Below are 16,983 nucleotides of genomic sequence, written 5' to 3' on the forward strand. Positions count from 1 at the left end.
GGCTTCCTTGCAGCGGCACGGTGAGGAGGGCGCGCCTCTCCTCAATTGTACGCTAGCGGCGGCGCCGACGACGAGCGGTCAGACACGGAGAGAGCGATCCTCCTTTCCTCCCCTAACACTTCCCCAAACTCCGGCCGCCGCTTCGGCAAGTCTTCCCTAACCCGTAGGAGGGCGGGGGAACGCCGTGACCGGATCGTCTAACCGGGGCGGGGGAGGCGGTGCCCCTCGCCGCCCATCTCAGCGACCGACTCGGGGGTCCCAGCGTGCTTCGACTCGCGAAACACTAGGAGCAAAGCGGCCGACGCTGACCGCGCTCTAGTAGAACACGCCAGCAGCCGCCGCCGTCTCAGCAGTGGCAGAAGAGAGAGCGCCGAGACAATCGAATAACGCAAAACCGGGCCGCGTTTCCTCCTCCTCCCCACCTCATGTCTTCTTATGCTGTCCCTGCTTTTCCTTCTTAAGAAGGTAACTGCCGAGACCTGGCGCGTCCCTGTCCGCATCTGTTGTCGGTTCTCTAAGGGACGATTGGGGAGGCATCGACTACTCGGATTTGTAACTGTTTCTTTCCTTAGTTTTTGACGGCACGCACTCGATCCGGGGAAAGCTGTACTGCACGCCCGACATGTTTAAAAGCAGCGAGGGCGAGCGAGCAATGAAGCAGGTTTAACATCACGCCTCTAGCCACTGTGAGCAGAGGGAAGTGTCGGAAGACGTGCCGCTTAGCTAAGGTGCTGCATAAGCGGCAACACCCGCGTTAGTGTACATGTCTTATGTTAGCGAATGGTTAGCTGCAGTGCCAATGTATTGTTATTTCCCCACGAATTGCCTCCAGCACTCGACGTGAATACTAATGAATAATAATTTTTAATAGTGGTTCTGTTGCGTTTTGATGTTCATTATAGTCATTATACAGACAGCACACGTGGTGCCATGAATGTCGATTGTTTCCGGCACACATGAAGACGTAACTATTTTTTTATTAAGTAAGAAGTGGAAGCATTATCACAAGGCGTGAGAATAAATTCATATCTCTTGGCTCTCTCAATACGTTGTTCTAAATGAGTATACACTATTGTGACTCAGGCAGTATTGTAGTAAATATTGAGCGTGTTTACCACCGGATGAATTAATTATTTGGTCCGAACTGCAAATAAATAGTGTTCATATGGGCGACAGCTTTCGCTCTTATAGTAAGTATAGTACTTCCAGTAGGTTTGCAAGTGCCTGTAAAGTAGACCGTTGTGTCCGGGCGCGGAAGAAAGAAATACGTGAAATAATTTCGCACAAGCACAACAATTGATGTACAAAAAAAGTAATGTCTATTCCAAAGTGCTGCAACCGTAGTTTTACTCAGGGCCACTTATCATATTATTGTATTTTGCTTCCAGCGCCTCTACCCCCCCCCCCCCCCCCCCCCCAGTTGTCCAAGAACATTGAATCAACCCTCGTGACCACAAGACGCAGATTTTCTCTATAAACAAACGCTGCAAAGTAGTCAAAGTGTGTTTCTGCCATCCTGAAGCCCAATTTGTGAGCTTCAGACTTAAAAAAAAAAAAAAAAAAAACATTTCTTGGAGAAAAAAAAATGTATCACAAATACCACACAGTGACACAAAACCCATATGATGCGCGCGATATAGAGCAGGACATGCCGTGCACTGCTGTGTCAGCGAGCAAACCCGTGCAAAGTGCAAGGGTAAGACATCCATGCAGCGAGCTGAAGTGGTCTCTCCACACTAGAGAGAGTATATGTGCTAATGCTTAGTGCGCTAGATTGATGAATGCATGCGCTGACCAATGCGCGGCTGGGGAAACAAGCAAGCGGCGGGCATGCTGGTAATAAAAGGTATTTATCTCTGCCTGTAACAGTAAAATATTTTGGGTAGGATTAGAAGAGCCGCCGCGTCTAGTCAATATCGCACGCGCAGATATCTTTGAACGGTAAGGACAAGCAATTATCGGGACAAGCCAGCTCTGCGAGCTACACGGTGCGGCTAACTCAATGGGCATACCGAATTATGGTCGATTCACGTTGTATTCGGGCGAATAGCGTTCTAAGAGGGGAGCTGTTGGCTGCGGGGCTGCCTTGAAAACCGCAGAACAAACAAGTGCCGGGAGGTTTCCGATTTTCGGGACACGATTTATCGCGTTCTTCGTCAACAAAACATGTGTCCGCGCTTTCTGTAATCGCGCACTATCGCGTGCTGATATATACTTCTAGAAGGAAAAAAAAAACACACGTGTCGCAACGTTTAGTAGATAATAAGACACCTTTCGAAATGAGAACACGCTCTGGGGAGGGAAAACGCTCTTCCTAAGCCCCTCGCAATAATCCTGCCTGCAAGAAATTTCTTTACAACGCGATTTCAGAAATGCGTGTGAAAACGTCTTGTATAGCATGCAAGAAAGATCATTGCTGTGGTTCTATTTCCAACCATTCTTTTTTTCTACTTTCTGCGTTCTTCCTGAGATGTCTCTTTGTGGTTATCCTCTCCAAAGCAGAGGAGCGTACAGGTCGTATTTAAACACGGTCGACGAAAACCCTGTTCTCAAATAAGCTTCTCTCTCTTTTCCTCTCAGCCATACGCGCTCAAACGAGCGTGAAAACAAAACCGCTAGATGTAAACTTTCGTCGAAAATCACACACAATTCTTTCCTGAAGTTATAAGCGCGAAATGTACCCATGACACCTGTTACTCATAGGAACACTTTCACGTCATACAAGAATGTTTTCCTTCTCGCTAAGCAGCTATCGTTGGGTACATAGAGTTTCTTACACTAAGAGTAAGAAACTCTATGGTTGGGTGTTTACCACTTGCAAACTGCTGCGTAGAGCTGCGCGTTTCACAGATAGTCTCATAAACTACGAGAACTAGAACTTGTGGGTTCTGTCTTCCCGTGGTAAGGGATTGTAGGAAAATTCGGGTTGTTATAAGCATATCATTTTTTTGCGCTGTTCGTTTGGATACCCGTTTGCTTAGATTAGGTTTGGAGAATGCAAGAAATATGTCAATGTGTAACCAGCTTAAAAAAAAAAAAAAGAAGCTTGGTTTGTCGCGATATGTCCTATGAACATATAAAAGCAATCCAATTAAGCCTGGACAATCTTGTAAGATTTTAGCAATGGTCACTGCAAAGTGTACCGTTCCTAGTACACTATAAAAGCCATCTTACTCCTATGAAACTTTATAAGACGGTACAGCCGAGTTTAGCACACTGCTTTTTTAAAACAAAAAAGGACGTTAATTTTTTTCTTCTTTGCTATAAAGAATTAAAAAAAAAAAAGTCTGGTGATAAAATTCGCTATAACATGCGAGCGCTTATCAAGAAAAAAAAAAAAGGGAGAGAAAAGATAAGTGGAATTGCACACGTGTTGAGAAAGCAGCAAGAACCTGGTCATCGTAAAATATTGAAGAGCCCCCTTTTGCCCAGCATCGTTTTTTTCTCCTTCCTTCGCTTCTTCCTCCAGCTAATAGCCTGAAGTGGTATCGTGTACACTAATGCCCTCATTTGGCGCATCTAAGGAAAACAAAGAAGGCACCAAGGCTAATAGAGAGAGAGAAAGAGAGAGATATGCATCCCTACCCCTACTGAAAAAAAAAAAAAAAGAAACACGAGAGAGAGAGTGCGTGAAGGGCGAGGAGGGTTGGCGAACAAAGAGCGGGCCACGACGGTGGCGCACGTCGATAGTGGCTAAGTATAGACAGCTCGACGCGGCAAGCGGTCGTGTTCGGCCAGCGTGGTTTCGAAATAGTCTCGGCCCTCCGTCGACGGAGGTCGAGGAAGAGGGAGTTAGGGAGGGAAACCTACGCCGCGAAAAGGCGCGGATAGCCTCAATATTTTAGCGAGTAACGGCTCGGGAGAGGGAATATATAGCGAGGTATCGGTGTGTTGCAACGCTTTTCTGCTGCAAGGAAATCGCACTGGCCGGCCGTAATTAGCGGCCAAGAAGAAAGGGTTCCCGAGTTTAGCATGCGCGAAGGGATTCCGGGGCGAAGCAGGCCTCGAATGTGAGAGCCCTGGGCAGGCTTGGTGTGACGGGGCCCCGTTTGTGTAATAAGCGAATGGCACAATAAGCGGCAGAACAATGGGACCTCGGGGTCTCTCTGCTGGGCGAACTTCCTCTTCGACCTGTCATTCACTTGTCGGTGTTCCGTATATATTTAGGAGTTTTGTATTACGGCGTCCAACGGCTGCGTTCATTGCGTACATATATATATATATATATATATATATATATGGTTGGTTGGTTTGTGGGGTTTAACGTCCCAAAGCAACTCAGGCTATGAGAGACGCCGTAGTGGAGGACTCCGGAAATTTCGACCACCTGGGGTTCTTTAACGTGCACTGACATCGCACAGCACACGGGCGCCTTGCTTTTCGCCTCCATCGAAGAGCTGCCGCCGAGGCCGGGATTCGATCCCGCGTCCTTGGGAACAGTAGTCGAGCGCCGTAACCACTGCGCCACCCCGGCGGGGCATATATATATATATATATATATATATATATATATATATATATATATATATACGCACGTGTCGGACTGATCTCTGATAATCTTTGCAAGCGGCGCTTGACACTGAAGATAGTCACGGATTATTTGGAGAGCAAATACAGAGCTTTCAAACAGCGCCAATTTCGTATTGCGGAATTTAAGAACTTACCTGTCCAAATCCTTATTGCACTGAGCCTAACGCGCATGCGTTAGAGAACCACGAAGCATATTTTTGGCTGTAAGCTTGCGGAAGGACGGGATCTCGGGTGCCGCGAGACGAACGCTACAAATGCACTTTCCGTGATACGCTCGAACTACGCGATATATTCGCGATGCGAGATTTCCTTCCTTTACAAAGATATCACCGAAATTGACAGCGATCGATTCCTGCTTTTAGTAAGAGGTGAGTAAACTTAAATTTAAATAACTATTAAAACATGACTCGCGAGTAAGACCGAGGTGAGTGAAAAGAGTTCGAAAGGGAAGTTGCGTTTGAACGCCATGGCACGCTTTCTCGTATTTGTTTTACACGGTGTCCGTTGTAATGATTACTCTGTTCGTGAAAAAAAAAAGAAAGAAATGATGAGCAGCGATCGTTAGCACCCGGCCGGCTGCCACTGCGGTAACTAGTGTAGATGCTATACGAGGCATCATGTGGGAGCTATTGGCGAAATCGCATGTGAGCTATAGGAAATACTCAATAGCGTCACAATGGCCCGCCATTTTGGACTGTACATATAGAACACAGTGACAGGCTCCAGGCATGCATAATCGGCACACTATCACCTGCTCCGACTTGCACCGCTCAAGCTACGTTCTGTTCCATAAAAAAAAAAAAAAGAAAAAAAAAAGGCGCCCGTGAATACCTCCTACATAAGCCCGTGCGGGAGCGAGCTACTATGTGGCAGCTTGAATGGGAGAAATTCAGGTGCTTGTAAGGGGGGCTTCCACGTCAGCCCAATCTAAAGCGGCAGGCTAAGTCGTTCCTCTACGGATGCTTCGATGTACGGCACGTTCATATGTCGGGTCGAAGCATCGTGTTAAGCACCAGCGGATGAAAATTTTCGCTTGCATGTGGAGCATACTCTTCGAGCAGGCAGCTGCAATACTACTCGCGGATGTGCAGCAGAGAAGCGCGTGACAGCGGGTCTAGCAGAAGCATCGTGAAGATGCGAGCCGATCATTCTTACGGGTGAATCGAACTTGGCTTTTCCTGAAGTGTATACTCAACTCAGTTTGCTTTCCTTTCACCAGCTTGCGCACGCCTCCTCTTAAGTATTTGAAGGACAACCATAAAAACACACCTCCCAACACACTGTTGATGTTCATGGGAGTTCTTACACGAAGTTCATTACAAACAAGATAATACACAATAGAGTGTCGCGTTATAACGCCTAACCTAAATGTAGGATGTCGAAAAAGTCACCCACACTTTATTTAAAATCCGATTTTTTTTTCTTCGGGTGCCACGCTTCTTGTATAACATTTTCTTACAAAAGTCTCTCACAAAACAGCGTTCTCATTAAATGATCGCGTATGCGGCGCAAACTTAGAACAATGCCGGAACGATATAAAAGCGAGCGTCTGGCCTTTTTCTGTTAATTGGAGAGGACGATGTTGCTGACTGCAGTGGTAACTTTGGATTTGTGTGTTAGCGCTGATCTGTCTGAATTGTACCTTTTTTTCTTTTTATTATTATTTCTATTATTTTACAATTTTATTACTTTCTTCATTGCTTTCTATTACTATCGCCTCAAAATTTCAAATTATTTCAGCAACACTACTCCTAATTATTAGGTATCTATCATACAGTCAAATCGGAATTCTGGCCAATCCCCCACTGTGGGTATGTGCCATTATAACGAGGGAGAGGAAGAAGAATTTTGGGTTAGTCGGTTTTATTTTCGCAAAATTTAATGATCGCGGAGATGGCAGTTTTGCTAAAAGGAATCCTTGGAGTAACTCTCTATGATAGTGTTTACCCCGACTACTGGCTCGCTTTCAACATACGTGCAACAGCTGCAAGGCGTAATGCAACTTGTGTGCCTCTACTTTCGCATGCTGGGCTCGCTAAATGCTGTGTCATGCCTTTACAAGAGCTAACCCACTACGTCCAGCGTTAGTCTCAACGCTGGAAAGCGTACTACTCCCAGGCTAGTTAGAGCGCTACGCAAGGCGCTATACTGAAGTTCAGGCCACGAGTACTAACCACACAGGCCTTGTGTGGAGAACATCACGGGACCGTTACCCACCCAGCAGCTCTCAGCAACAGACACGGCACTGTGGTAGTTTGGAGGCGATTATAACTTGGCGAGAAACGCCTGCTGTCTTCGGACTACCAGTTGAAAATATAGTGCGGTTTGGTGCTAGCCCGTATCAGATCGAGCGTGCAGTTTTTAAATACCGCGTGTCTGTTGAACACAGCTAATAATCGTAAAAGTGCATAGTTTATCGTTTTTTTATTTTCCTGTCAGCCACGAAAGGAGCACCGCGAATTACTGTAGTACGTCTGTGAGTTTCGTGATTATTAATTATATTTAGTCACAATCATTTTATTAATTTACGCTCGCAACATTTGCTTCTTTTTCAGCCCCTCAGCCCCCCCCCCCCCCCTTTACATCTCACTCCGAGAAAGAAAAAAACACGGAAGCGCTGCAGTGTCGTCACTTTAAAAATGACGACAATTAGGAACCTAGTTCAGAAGCACCAGAAAAGGACCTGACGATTTTTATTTTCAATCACGGAGGGGCGAAAGAGCTGACATTCGTTAGTGAGCAGCTGCGCTGAGGAAAACAAAGCTTGTAAGATACCACTACAGCCGGCACTCCCAATAAAAACAGCGTGAAATTGCTCGTCTAGAAAAGGAGTGTTCATCTGAGAACCCTTTGTTTTTTTCAGGTATACCTAGTGAGCCAACGCCAAAACGTCTCTGGTCAAGTTTCTGAACGCAGACTACGGCATACTTTATACTAGGTACTCGCACGCCTTCAATGTGAGTGCCGCAAATATATCCCCGCAGTCACTCTCAACAGTACGAGCAACAACTCCTTGCTTTGCCGTACGACGTTTGTCCAGCAGCTGCTTCGATTAAGCGACCCAACTACCTACCCAAGTTTGACGCCACTATAGCCGCACTATTCCATCTCCTATCGAAGCTGTGGGAAACCTGCCTGTCACTTTTTGGAGGTCGCCTGCAGTCTCCCACAGGGCCAGGTTTGTCTTTACCGAGACACTCAAGCCGTTTCTCTTTCTCCCTGGGCCGGTTTTTCTTTCGTTTCGCGCACTAATTAGAGTTAGACAGGCGTCTCCGTGTTGGTGAATGCGGTGTGGTATATACCTTGAGGCACAAGTCCTCGTTCAGGGTGGCGCTACTACTGGTGTCAATGCCCGAGTCCTTGGTGAGCGCGTCCCTGCAGCCTCCGTGGTCCCGATTGAAGCGCACCGTTTTCTTGCGGCACGGGTCGGCGGGAGCGCCGCTACAGCCGCCCTTGGGAGTCGCCGCGCCGTACGCGTAAGGCACGCTCGCCGCCAGGCCCGAACCGGGCACGCGCGACGGATACGCGCAGTCACCTGCATCCCGGGTCCAAAGGGTGAGGATGAGGGGAACACACAGAGAAAGCGAAGCAGCTCCCAACGAGAACTTCAGCCACCCATGGCTTGCGCTCGCCGCCACCAGGGCGGCTAGCAAGGGTCACTAGGGGTGATCTGTCAGGTTACTACTGTTGGTTTCCTCGTAGTGGCAGCATTAAACTGTGGCTGCCATTTCACGTGAGTACAGTCCAAAAGGAATCAGCCGCTGCAATTATGGTCCCTGTTCAACCACGTGCACGCTTAATTACATTCTACATGTTTTTCTATTTTTATCAAGAGCGGCATGGCGAATTCCCCGATGGACGCGAACGTATTGAATTGGGGTCTGCGTAGAACCAGACCAGGTTGCGATGCATGATGTAGATACAAGTGTAATGCGTTAGTACAACTTCGTTCGTTTTCGATCTAGTTTGGGGTACTAGATCAGGAAGACCTCCTACACTCCCGCCTGCCGGCTAGGCACGCAGGCGCATGTGGAACATCTTTCCGAAGGCAGCCATTTTAGGCGCCGCTGAAACCGAAGTAGGAACTATCGCAGCACGCACTGGTAAAAAGCGAATGTGTAGCTTGTGGCTTATAAGCGTTATTGCTTCCATATAGGTGCTTTTATGGTAAATGTCAAGACACGCGTTTTTTTTTTCTTTTTAACGAAACACGACAGTTAAAAGGACATGAGACATTTTGCTGTGAGCAAAGTTAGACTGATCTTGTTTTGGGACACACATGCAGAAAAAAAAATACTGAACAGAAAGCCGTGAGTGTTGCTTGTACGTGACAATCCAGAATTTTAGAACCTGAACAAGCCAGTATATTATGCTCGATGCAGATATTTGCTTGCTTTAAATTTGCTCCTTCGGAACTTGCTTCTTTTGGCAAGGACCCCATTAGCCTATCCTCGAGAGGATACCATCTCATTTATCTTTCTAAGATTAACCATTCTGGGTCTTTTTAGTTGTTCACGCGGAAGCGAAGAAAGAAAGATCAGTTGTTCCTGCCTAGTTTTTCCTCAGAAGCAATTAAATAGAAAAGTGATCGGCACATCACAATAATTAGAAGCAGTTGTATTGGCGTCGATCGTAGCAAAGAAGCGACGTTACCCTTTCTTCTAATCAGGGTATCACTGGCGACCACCTTGGAGTGGTAAAAACGCTGCTTGCGTCAAAATTATCTAGCTGTCTCTGGCGTATATTTCCCACGTAAAAAAACAACAACAACAAAAAAAGTGTGGTGTCCGAGAAATTGTTTTTTTAAGCGGGAATAACTGTCACTATCGTAGATACCGAAAAATGTGAGTTTGTACATGATGGCATTACCTTCGATCTATAAGGCACCATTGAAAAGAAACAAAGCACAGTAGGTGTAAACATGGCAGCGAAACGACGGCTCGTTCAGAATTTTCATTATCCGATTTCCCGACGTTGGCATTCACCAAACTGCAGGTTGCTCAGCCACAAAAGTCATCTGCGCTCAAAGCCTACAAGGCACTTCTTCGCTTTTTAAGAGAGACTAGCCTGATTGACAGACTGTGACTTTCTCGCCTCCTCTCCTTTTCATCCCTCTACCTTTAATTCCTCCATTCCTCTTCCCCAGTGCAGGGTAGCCAACGGGAATTATTTCTGGTTAACATCCCTGCCTTCCGCCCTCCTTTTCTCCTCCTTCTCCTTCTCCTATACCTTCCAATGTTAGCGAAGCATTAATGGAGAACGTCATTCATAGCGTCCCTCTAAGCAGTCGTTCGCATTACGCTACGCAGTGCTAAACAGCGCGAATAAACTCGTGTAAGTGGGAGTGCGTTCCATAATAGCCGCCTCTGCTAGCCGACGCACCACAGGCAAATCGGACGCGCTGGAAACTTTTTCTCTTCTTCGGTACGCCGGAGGTTGAGAAGATATCGTCGTGTCATGACGGGGCGCTGATAAAAGCGCGCAAATGCTAACCGCGCCGACCTCCTCGCTAATGCCGAAAGTTCATTACCAACCGAACGGCTGAACCGCATCGCCACTCAGAACATCAAGGACGTAAAAAGGAAAGAAAAGGTACGGCGGAAGAAGACGCAGGATCCGGGGAGAAAGGAGCGGGGGCAGAGTACATAGCAATGGAAACGTGCACTGCATGACGCTCGCAGACACCACCGATCAGATAGGGCACGCACGCACAAAGACATCGCCAAAGATAGACACACACTGGGTGAGAAAGAGAGAGAGAGAGAGAAGAGGGGGAAGGGAAACGTAGCAACCGCAACATACGACGAGCCCGTACAGCGCTTTACGTGTGACCAGGGACGGAATAAATAAATAAAAAAAAAAGCACTAGAGAGAGAGAAGGGCGGCAGCGTGAACGTGACGGCTTTAGGAGAGACAGAGGCGGGCACACGCACACACACACGACAAGGAGGAGCCAGAGGTAACAAACGGAAGGACAGAGACAGAAACAGTGAGGAAGGAGGAAAGACATTGCAAGCGCTAAGTGCGTGAGTCCCGCAGCGGCAGTACAACGGCACGTAGTGGAGACGTATAGAGGCACCGATGACGACGAGTTGCTGGCGAGCGAATGAGTGAAAGAAACTATAAGGCGTAAAAAAAAAAAAAAATGTCGACAGGATGGGAAAGACTGGGGAGTGTAGACCCTGGGCCTTCTCCGTAGGAGAGGTTGGGTCCGGACCGGGAAGAAATGGCTCACCGAAAGGAATTTTTTCATTTTGGCATCGAGTATTTCCTGCTGCTTCCACGTGCGATTGAATACGTCGGCCTCGCCTGTGTGAGCGTGTGGGAGAGAGAGAGAGCGAGAGAAAACAACGAGAAGTTCGCGGTCAGCACAGAACTGCTTACGCTCTGTTTCGGCTTCGTCGTACCGCTGCTTCCTCCTCCTCCTCCTCCAGCCCCCCCCCCCCCCCCCTCCTTTCACCCGCAGCTGTACGCAGCTGCGTTCGCTCGCGCCAGCCAGTACGCAAGCGCTATAGGAAAGGCGAGGGGAGGGGGAGGGTGGGGAAGGACAGACTACACCGGTGCATGTGTAAAAGAATAAGAGGAGGGAGAAAGGATAAATAAGGAAGAAATGATCTCGCTAGCCCCGCTTGTTGCCAAGACCGAATTGCGGCGTAATACAGCTACCACCCAGGGGATTCTGGGTAACCACTGGGGTCTTTTCGCCCGTTTTTCCTGGCATACATATGGCGCTTGCGAGACCCATTGCATTTTTACACTCTGAGAACGACACGTACATGTCACTGATTTAACGCATACGCTAACACATAACGTCACTAGACAAAAACAATAGAGAACAGTTGCTGCAGGATCTCTTGGACGTGGTATTCTTGGGGTTGATCTGATGATACGCCACTCAATGAGCATATCACTCTTTGTTTGAAGAGATAACTGAAATTGATTCGCCTGGCTAGCGACTTATTGCTCTATCTCGCTGTGACACAAATGTACACTCATCCTCGGGACATAAAATGGATCTATCTCCTTCTCCGTGCTTGTTAGCGGTCGCCTAATTCTTGACAGCATACAATTAAGCGTTCACGCAGCCCTTCTCAAGAGATATTTGTTTTGTGCTGGCGAAAACGGAAGGGAACCAGCTCGACACGAGCCAAACGCAACGGGTAGTAAAGAAAGCGATGAAGCCTAACACAGTTTTCTGTAGTAAAAAAGTGTATGAAAGAAACACAGGGAAAAACTTAAAAACGCTTTTCGAAATTCAAGAGCTTAGGGTTGCAGATATATATGTGCTTGTGCTCTTGCATGCAGTCGCCCATACTCATCGCATTTAAACGGTTTACGTATGACCGATCAATATTTCGCTAGCAGTTCTTTCATATTGATCGAGCGCTTCGGCCAGTGCGCGCTTATAATCATCCATGCTTCCTGCTCGTCGTTTTGAAAACTGTGTCTTATTCAGAGCAAAAGTACGTGACCTATGCTACTAATATGAGCTTCACTTTCTATCATTGTTTCATTGGCTTCGAGACTTCTCTATGCTCTGAAACGTACGTACAGACAACAGCTGGAATTCTGAATAGCGAACTTCCGATATCGGGAACCCACTGAACGCTCATGCAGAGTTCGTACGAGCGACATCTTCTGGACGTTCAACAGCTTTCATGACGACCAGAGTAGCAAGAAAACATGCCTTTCATGCTCCGCTCTGATATTTCGAAAGCTTGCCCGTGTAGCGCCAAGAAGCAGGAACTCTGCGCAGTTAGCCTCGACAGGGCGTCGATGCGAAGTAGACATGATAACGGGCTGCAGCACGGAGATGACATCCATGGTGACATGGGCCAGCAAGCCAACCAACCGGCCCTCTCTGGCCATCTACTCAGTGCCTATCTAACCGGGGCTATTGACCGTCCCGCCAAGCGTCGCTTTCTTTCCGCTGTTCCTTTTTCGGTCCTTCCAGAGTGCGCATCTTACGAGCGCTGGCCAAACGACGAAGCCCCGTAACATGGTCCGGGAGCGGGTAAAACACGACTCTGCCGCTGTTTACTTTTATCGCAGCCAGCCCCCGAAACTACTGCGCATGATGTTCGTTTACGCACGCCGCGCCACCGAGTTACATGCTTTAGGGCGGAACGAAACGCAGGGGGAGGTGGAAGGGGGGGAAGGAGAGAACGTGGATTGCTCAACGCTCCTCGAAACAACACAAGCACCTGCGGCGCACGCATTATTACGCGCGAAAAAACGCAGCGCACATTTTGAAAAACATGTTTGCATTGCTGAATATTTTTTTTCTCGAAATCGGTGTGCACACACACAAAAAATAGGAGAGACAACGACCGTCCATCTGGAAATAAATAGGGAGGGGGGGGGAGAAAATGGAGGACTCTGCACGCAGCAGCAGTGGTAGCTGCGGCGACGAATGAAACAAAGGCTACAACACGGCGGCAGAAACGGGAAACGCGCACAGGGGGCGGCGACGGGAGGACAGGGAAAGGGGGAAGAGAGAGAGCAGGTCAGGCTCGTTTTCGACGACGGCGCAAGCGGCGGCGGCCGCCCTTGATGCCAGACGCACCCGGGATCTAAAAATAGCCCCGAGCGCGCCTGCTTCACCGAGTCCCGGAGCAGCTCCGTCGCATCCCCTGTTCCTTGTTCCCTTCTCCACGATTCCCGCTTACTCCCCCAGCGTTCCTCCCCGCATGCCTCTCCACATCCCGCCGCTTCCCCATCGAGCCGGGCGGCGGCGGTGCGAGCGCGCCTTCCTGCGTCTCTTCTTGGTGCTATTGATCGCAGCCAGCCGCTGGGGCGCTGCTAATATTAAAGTGGGCGAAAGGGAAGGTGGCGGGAAGAAAAAGATCTGAAAGAAGGGGAGGATGGGGAAGAGGTAGTTGTTCCTGCCGCAGCCTAAGAGGAAGAAGAGTGCCGTAGAATTGCACGAATATCGGCACACCGAAGAAGCGGAGAATAAAGAAAAGAAAACACAGGGTTGTAGGGGGAGAACGAACAAGGGGGAAAAAGAGGGTGACAGTTGAAGCTGCTACACGCGCTATGGGCGTCAAAACACCTCTACGAGAAGGGGTAAAGCAGAAAGCGCCAGCAAAACAATAAGTAAAATAGAAAGCATAAAAAACAGGTGAAGAAACGCGACAACGTAACGATAGGACGAGCACTGCAAATAGCGCGGGAGAAAAACGAAATTACGATGAAGTTAGCAAGGAAACACCAACTATGCGAAAGTCACCATCACAAACACAAAGAGGGGGAAAAATAAGATAGAAGTTCTAAAAGGGGGACGCATGTTCGGTGCTGGAAGACGATGAGGAGAAGTGCACCCGGTTAAAGGGGGAACGAGTGACGAGCTTCAAAAGAGGAGAGGGAAGGGAAAAGAGGCGGCGAGGAAGGAAGCAGCTTCATCTGCAGTTTAATGGGAGAAGGTGGTGAGCAGAGGGGAGGAAAGAAAACGAATAGTAGAGGAAAGAGGCCAGGTTCCGAGAGGGAGTGAGGAGAAAACAGCGCTCGCAATAGTGGCCAATTCTTTTTTTTTGTTTTATTTTGTTGCTGTATTTTGTTTTCAAGCCTCGAAAGGGTGGCGAGGAACGAGAGAAGAAATGCGAAAGACGCGGTACAAACAGGCCAACGAAACCTTGGGCACGGCGCGCAGAAAGAACGAGGGCTCGATAAGCGCGCACAGAGTCCAGGGTGATAACAAAGCCCCATAGAAAGACCGTTTGTCACGAAATGCGGTAAATGCTGCTAATGATGCGAACGTTTGTCTTATCCGCCGCAGCTCAGTTTGGTGACAAGAGACAGCTGCATGGCCATTGCTGAAAACGTGAGGAATTATATTCCTTGCTCGTTGCGACGCAGCACAACACTTTCAGTGTAAACTATAATTCACGGGGGCTGACAATAACGAGCAGCCAGGACATTTTGCAGCTGCCAAACTTCGTAATATTTTCCTTTCATCGTTCGAAGAATATATCCGCAATTGTAACCATGACTCCTGTACCAGGCATTTCGCCTCTTGTGTTTTTTCGCCATAAATGAGGTTGTCATTCTCTCATTTTTTTTTTTGTTTTCCTCCTAACGTTTCGAAATAGTTCAATTTTATCAAAATAAACATACAACGAGCAAACAGGATGGCATTGCATACAATCTGCGCATTTGTCCAGTTTTATGAAAACAAACAAGTGGAAATTATATAAAATGCGCACACGTGCCTAGGAAACGTGAAATGAAACCGAATTTAAGACATTTCCCTTCGTGTACGAGGCACTTCGGCTCAACAGTGTTAGTCTAGGTGCATATTTTGCTATACTGCGACTTCGAAAAAACTCTCAGTCTACCATGAGGAAGGCGGTGCTGCTCTGAGAACAGCGATTGCGCATGATGAAAATATTGCCTTTTGAATATTCCAGAAAGACGGAGTTCTATCGAACTATGTACAGCCATTTGCCGACAGCGATCATACATTTATTTCTAAGTTGCAGGCAATATTGAAGGGGTCGCTCTCAAGGAGCTAGAAAGTTGGAAGCTGTTCGTGGAAAATAGAAAAGCTGCCCCGTGATGCTTATGCATCTTGAAGCCAGCTTCCGTGGAACATACAAAGTTAGAACCGTTTCACTTCGTCGCTAAGACGCCGTGGAATATCTCTGCGTTCTTTAAACACACGGGTATATAAAAAAAAAATTAATCTAATTTCAGTTTGGAATTCTTATGCTACCTTGAAAGTAAAATGCGCATTTTATCTTCAGAAAAGCTGGCATAAACTCCCAACCCGCGTAGCCGTCATCTATGAACCCCTGCACTGTAGTTTGCAAAGAATCGTACTGTTCAGACTCGACACGGGGCGAGCCAGTATAAATGAAAGCGGAACATAAACCTCCATTGTAGATCTCACTGGATGTTTTCGCGACGTTCTCTTCTTTCTTCTCTGGATCTCTTGGCTTCACTTTTGTACAAAGCGGACATGGAGTTAGATTATGAAAGACAGGCTCTGCAGCTAAGCGAATGGTAGATATCAGCACGTGAACTTAGCAGCAATGGCTCCCTGGGCGTCGCCATACTGCTGATACGCACTGTACTGTGATACGCATCTAGCGGAAGCGCCAGGGGGGAACAGTCCAGAGAGAAGGTGAGAGAGAGAGAGGTTGGTGTGACCTTTTTCGCTGACGCTCTCGCTCTCCTCGCAGCTGGAGCAGTCCGGCGTGGAGCGGGCCTCATCGTCCGAGGAGCTGAGCGAGCGCTGGCGCATCTTGCGTCCGCGCTTGTGTCGGTGCGGCTTGGGCGGAGGCGGCCGCACGCACTCAGACTGGTCCGAGCTCAGCGAGTCGTTGCGAACCACGGAGTCCACCTTGCGCCGCTGCTGGGCCTGCTGCTGCGGCTGCTGCTGAAGGCCGATGGCCGACGGCCCACCCGCGTGAAGCGGGTGGCCCGTCTGCGGAGTCTGCAAAGTCGGAGGTTGCTGCTGCATCAGGGCCCCCTGGGACAGAGAACATCGCATAAGGTTGACAGCACTTTCGTCCGAGATGCGAAGCGACAAAGGCGGTGACCCCGAAAGGGAGAACCGTGGCATTAAAGGAGCTATTCCTGAGCTAAGTATATGGCCAGGAAAGGGGCGAGGTACAGCGGATAAAACGACAGCGTCTACCATGAGCGCACAATCACAAGTCGCTTAAATAGCTTCCGCAGCAGATGACAGTAGTGAGGAATAATGTATTGATGAGCATACAGATCGAAAAGTCAAAGCCTTTCCGGGGGCATCTTTTCGACATAAACGCCCGCTGTGTTCAAGGTGCGAAGGACAGTTTTGTGTCGGAGGTACCCACCTGCATGGAGGGTCCCTGCATCTGCTGCTGCTGCTGCTGCATGTGGTGCGGGGTAAACGGCTGCCCCGGCTGGGGCTGGAGCCGGGGCGGCCATCGGCGCTCGGGCGAGGGCTCCCGCGACGAGCGCATGTGCGGGTCACAGCCGGACATGCGCCTGTCGCCGCCACCGGGACACGGTTCCTGCGCACAGCACGCGTGTAGCGTCACGTGAATGGGACCGGCCGTGAGAGGCAACCAAGGAACCCCCCCCCCCCCCCCCCCCCAACCTCCCTACTTCGCAGTGGAAGTGGTTACTCGGATGATACGCGCATACAAGAATGCTGGCGGTCATTTTAGTCCGCGCGTCTCTCGTGTCGCTTCTGCTGCACAACCGAGTCGTCCTGGCCTGATTTTGCTCTTCGAACAGTATGATGGCCATAGGCCGACCCAGAAGTGCGCAGAACATACTGAACACGCAAAGTGCAAGGGAGCTCTCAACAACAATCGGATAGTCATCGCGACAGTCATGACGCACCAGGCATTCGTCAGTCAACCGGTGCGGATAAACACGCTGGAAACATGTTAGCTCGCGTAAATCCCCCCCCCCCCCCCCCTTTCCGGAAGGGACCATCATTCGACACTCATGCAGGCGCAT

The 16,983-nt window shown here is 48.8% G+C and overlaps 1 protein-coding gene across 3 annotated transcripts in view; it reads right to left on the minus strand.

The window, feature by feature from the left end:
• Positions 1 to 16,983, minus strand: part of Rim (Rab3 interacting molecule) — a 129,211-nt gene that overhangs the window by 34,809 nt on the left and 77,419 nt on the right. For 2 of the 3 annotated variants that reach the window (XM_084602295.1, XM_084602294.1), the window contains exons 4-6: positions 16,350 to 16,529; positions 15,682 to 16,003; positions 7,833 to 8,065 (exon numbers count right to left, since the gene is read on the minus strand). In XM_084602295.1, the coding sequence (XP_084458421.1) occupies positions 7,833 to 8,065; positions 15,682 to 16,003; positions 16,350 to 16,529 (735 nt within the window). The remainder of the gene's footprint in view (positions 1 to 7,832; positions 8,066 to 15,681; positions 16,004 to 16,349; positions 16,530 to 16,983) is intronic. The other variant, XM_084602296.1, reaches the window with a different exon arrangement.

Source organism: Amblyomma maculatum, chromosome 4 (assembly GCF_055883805.1).
Source record: "Amblyomma maculatum isolate TAMU_Amacu chromosome 4, ASM5588380v1, whole genome shotgun sequence".
Lineage (NCBI taxonomy): Eukaryota > Metazoa > Arthropoda > Arachnida > Ixodida > Ixodidae > Amblyomma > Amblyomma maculatum.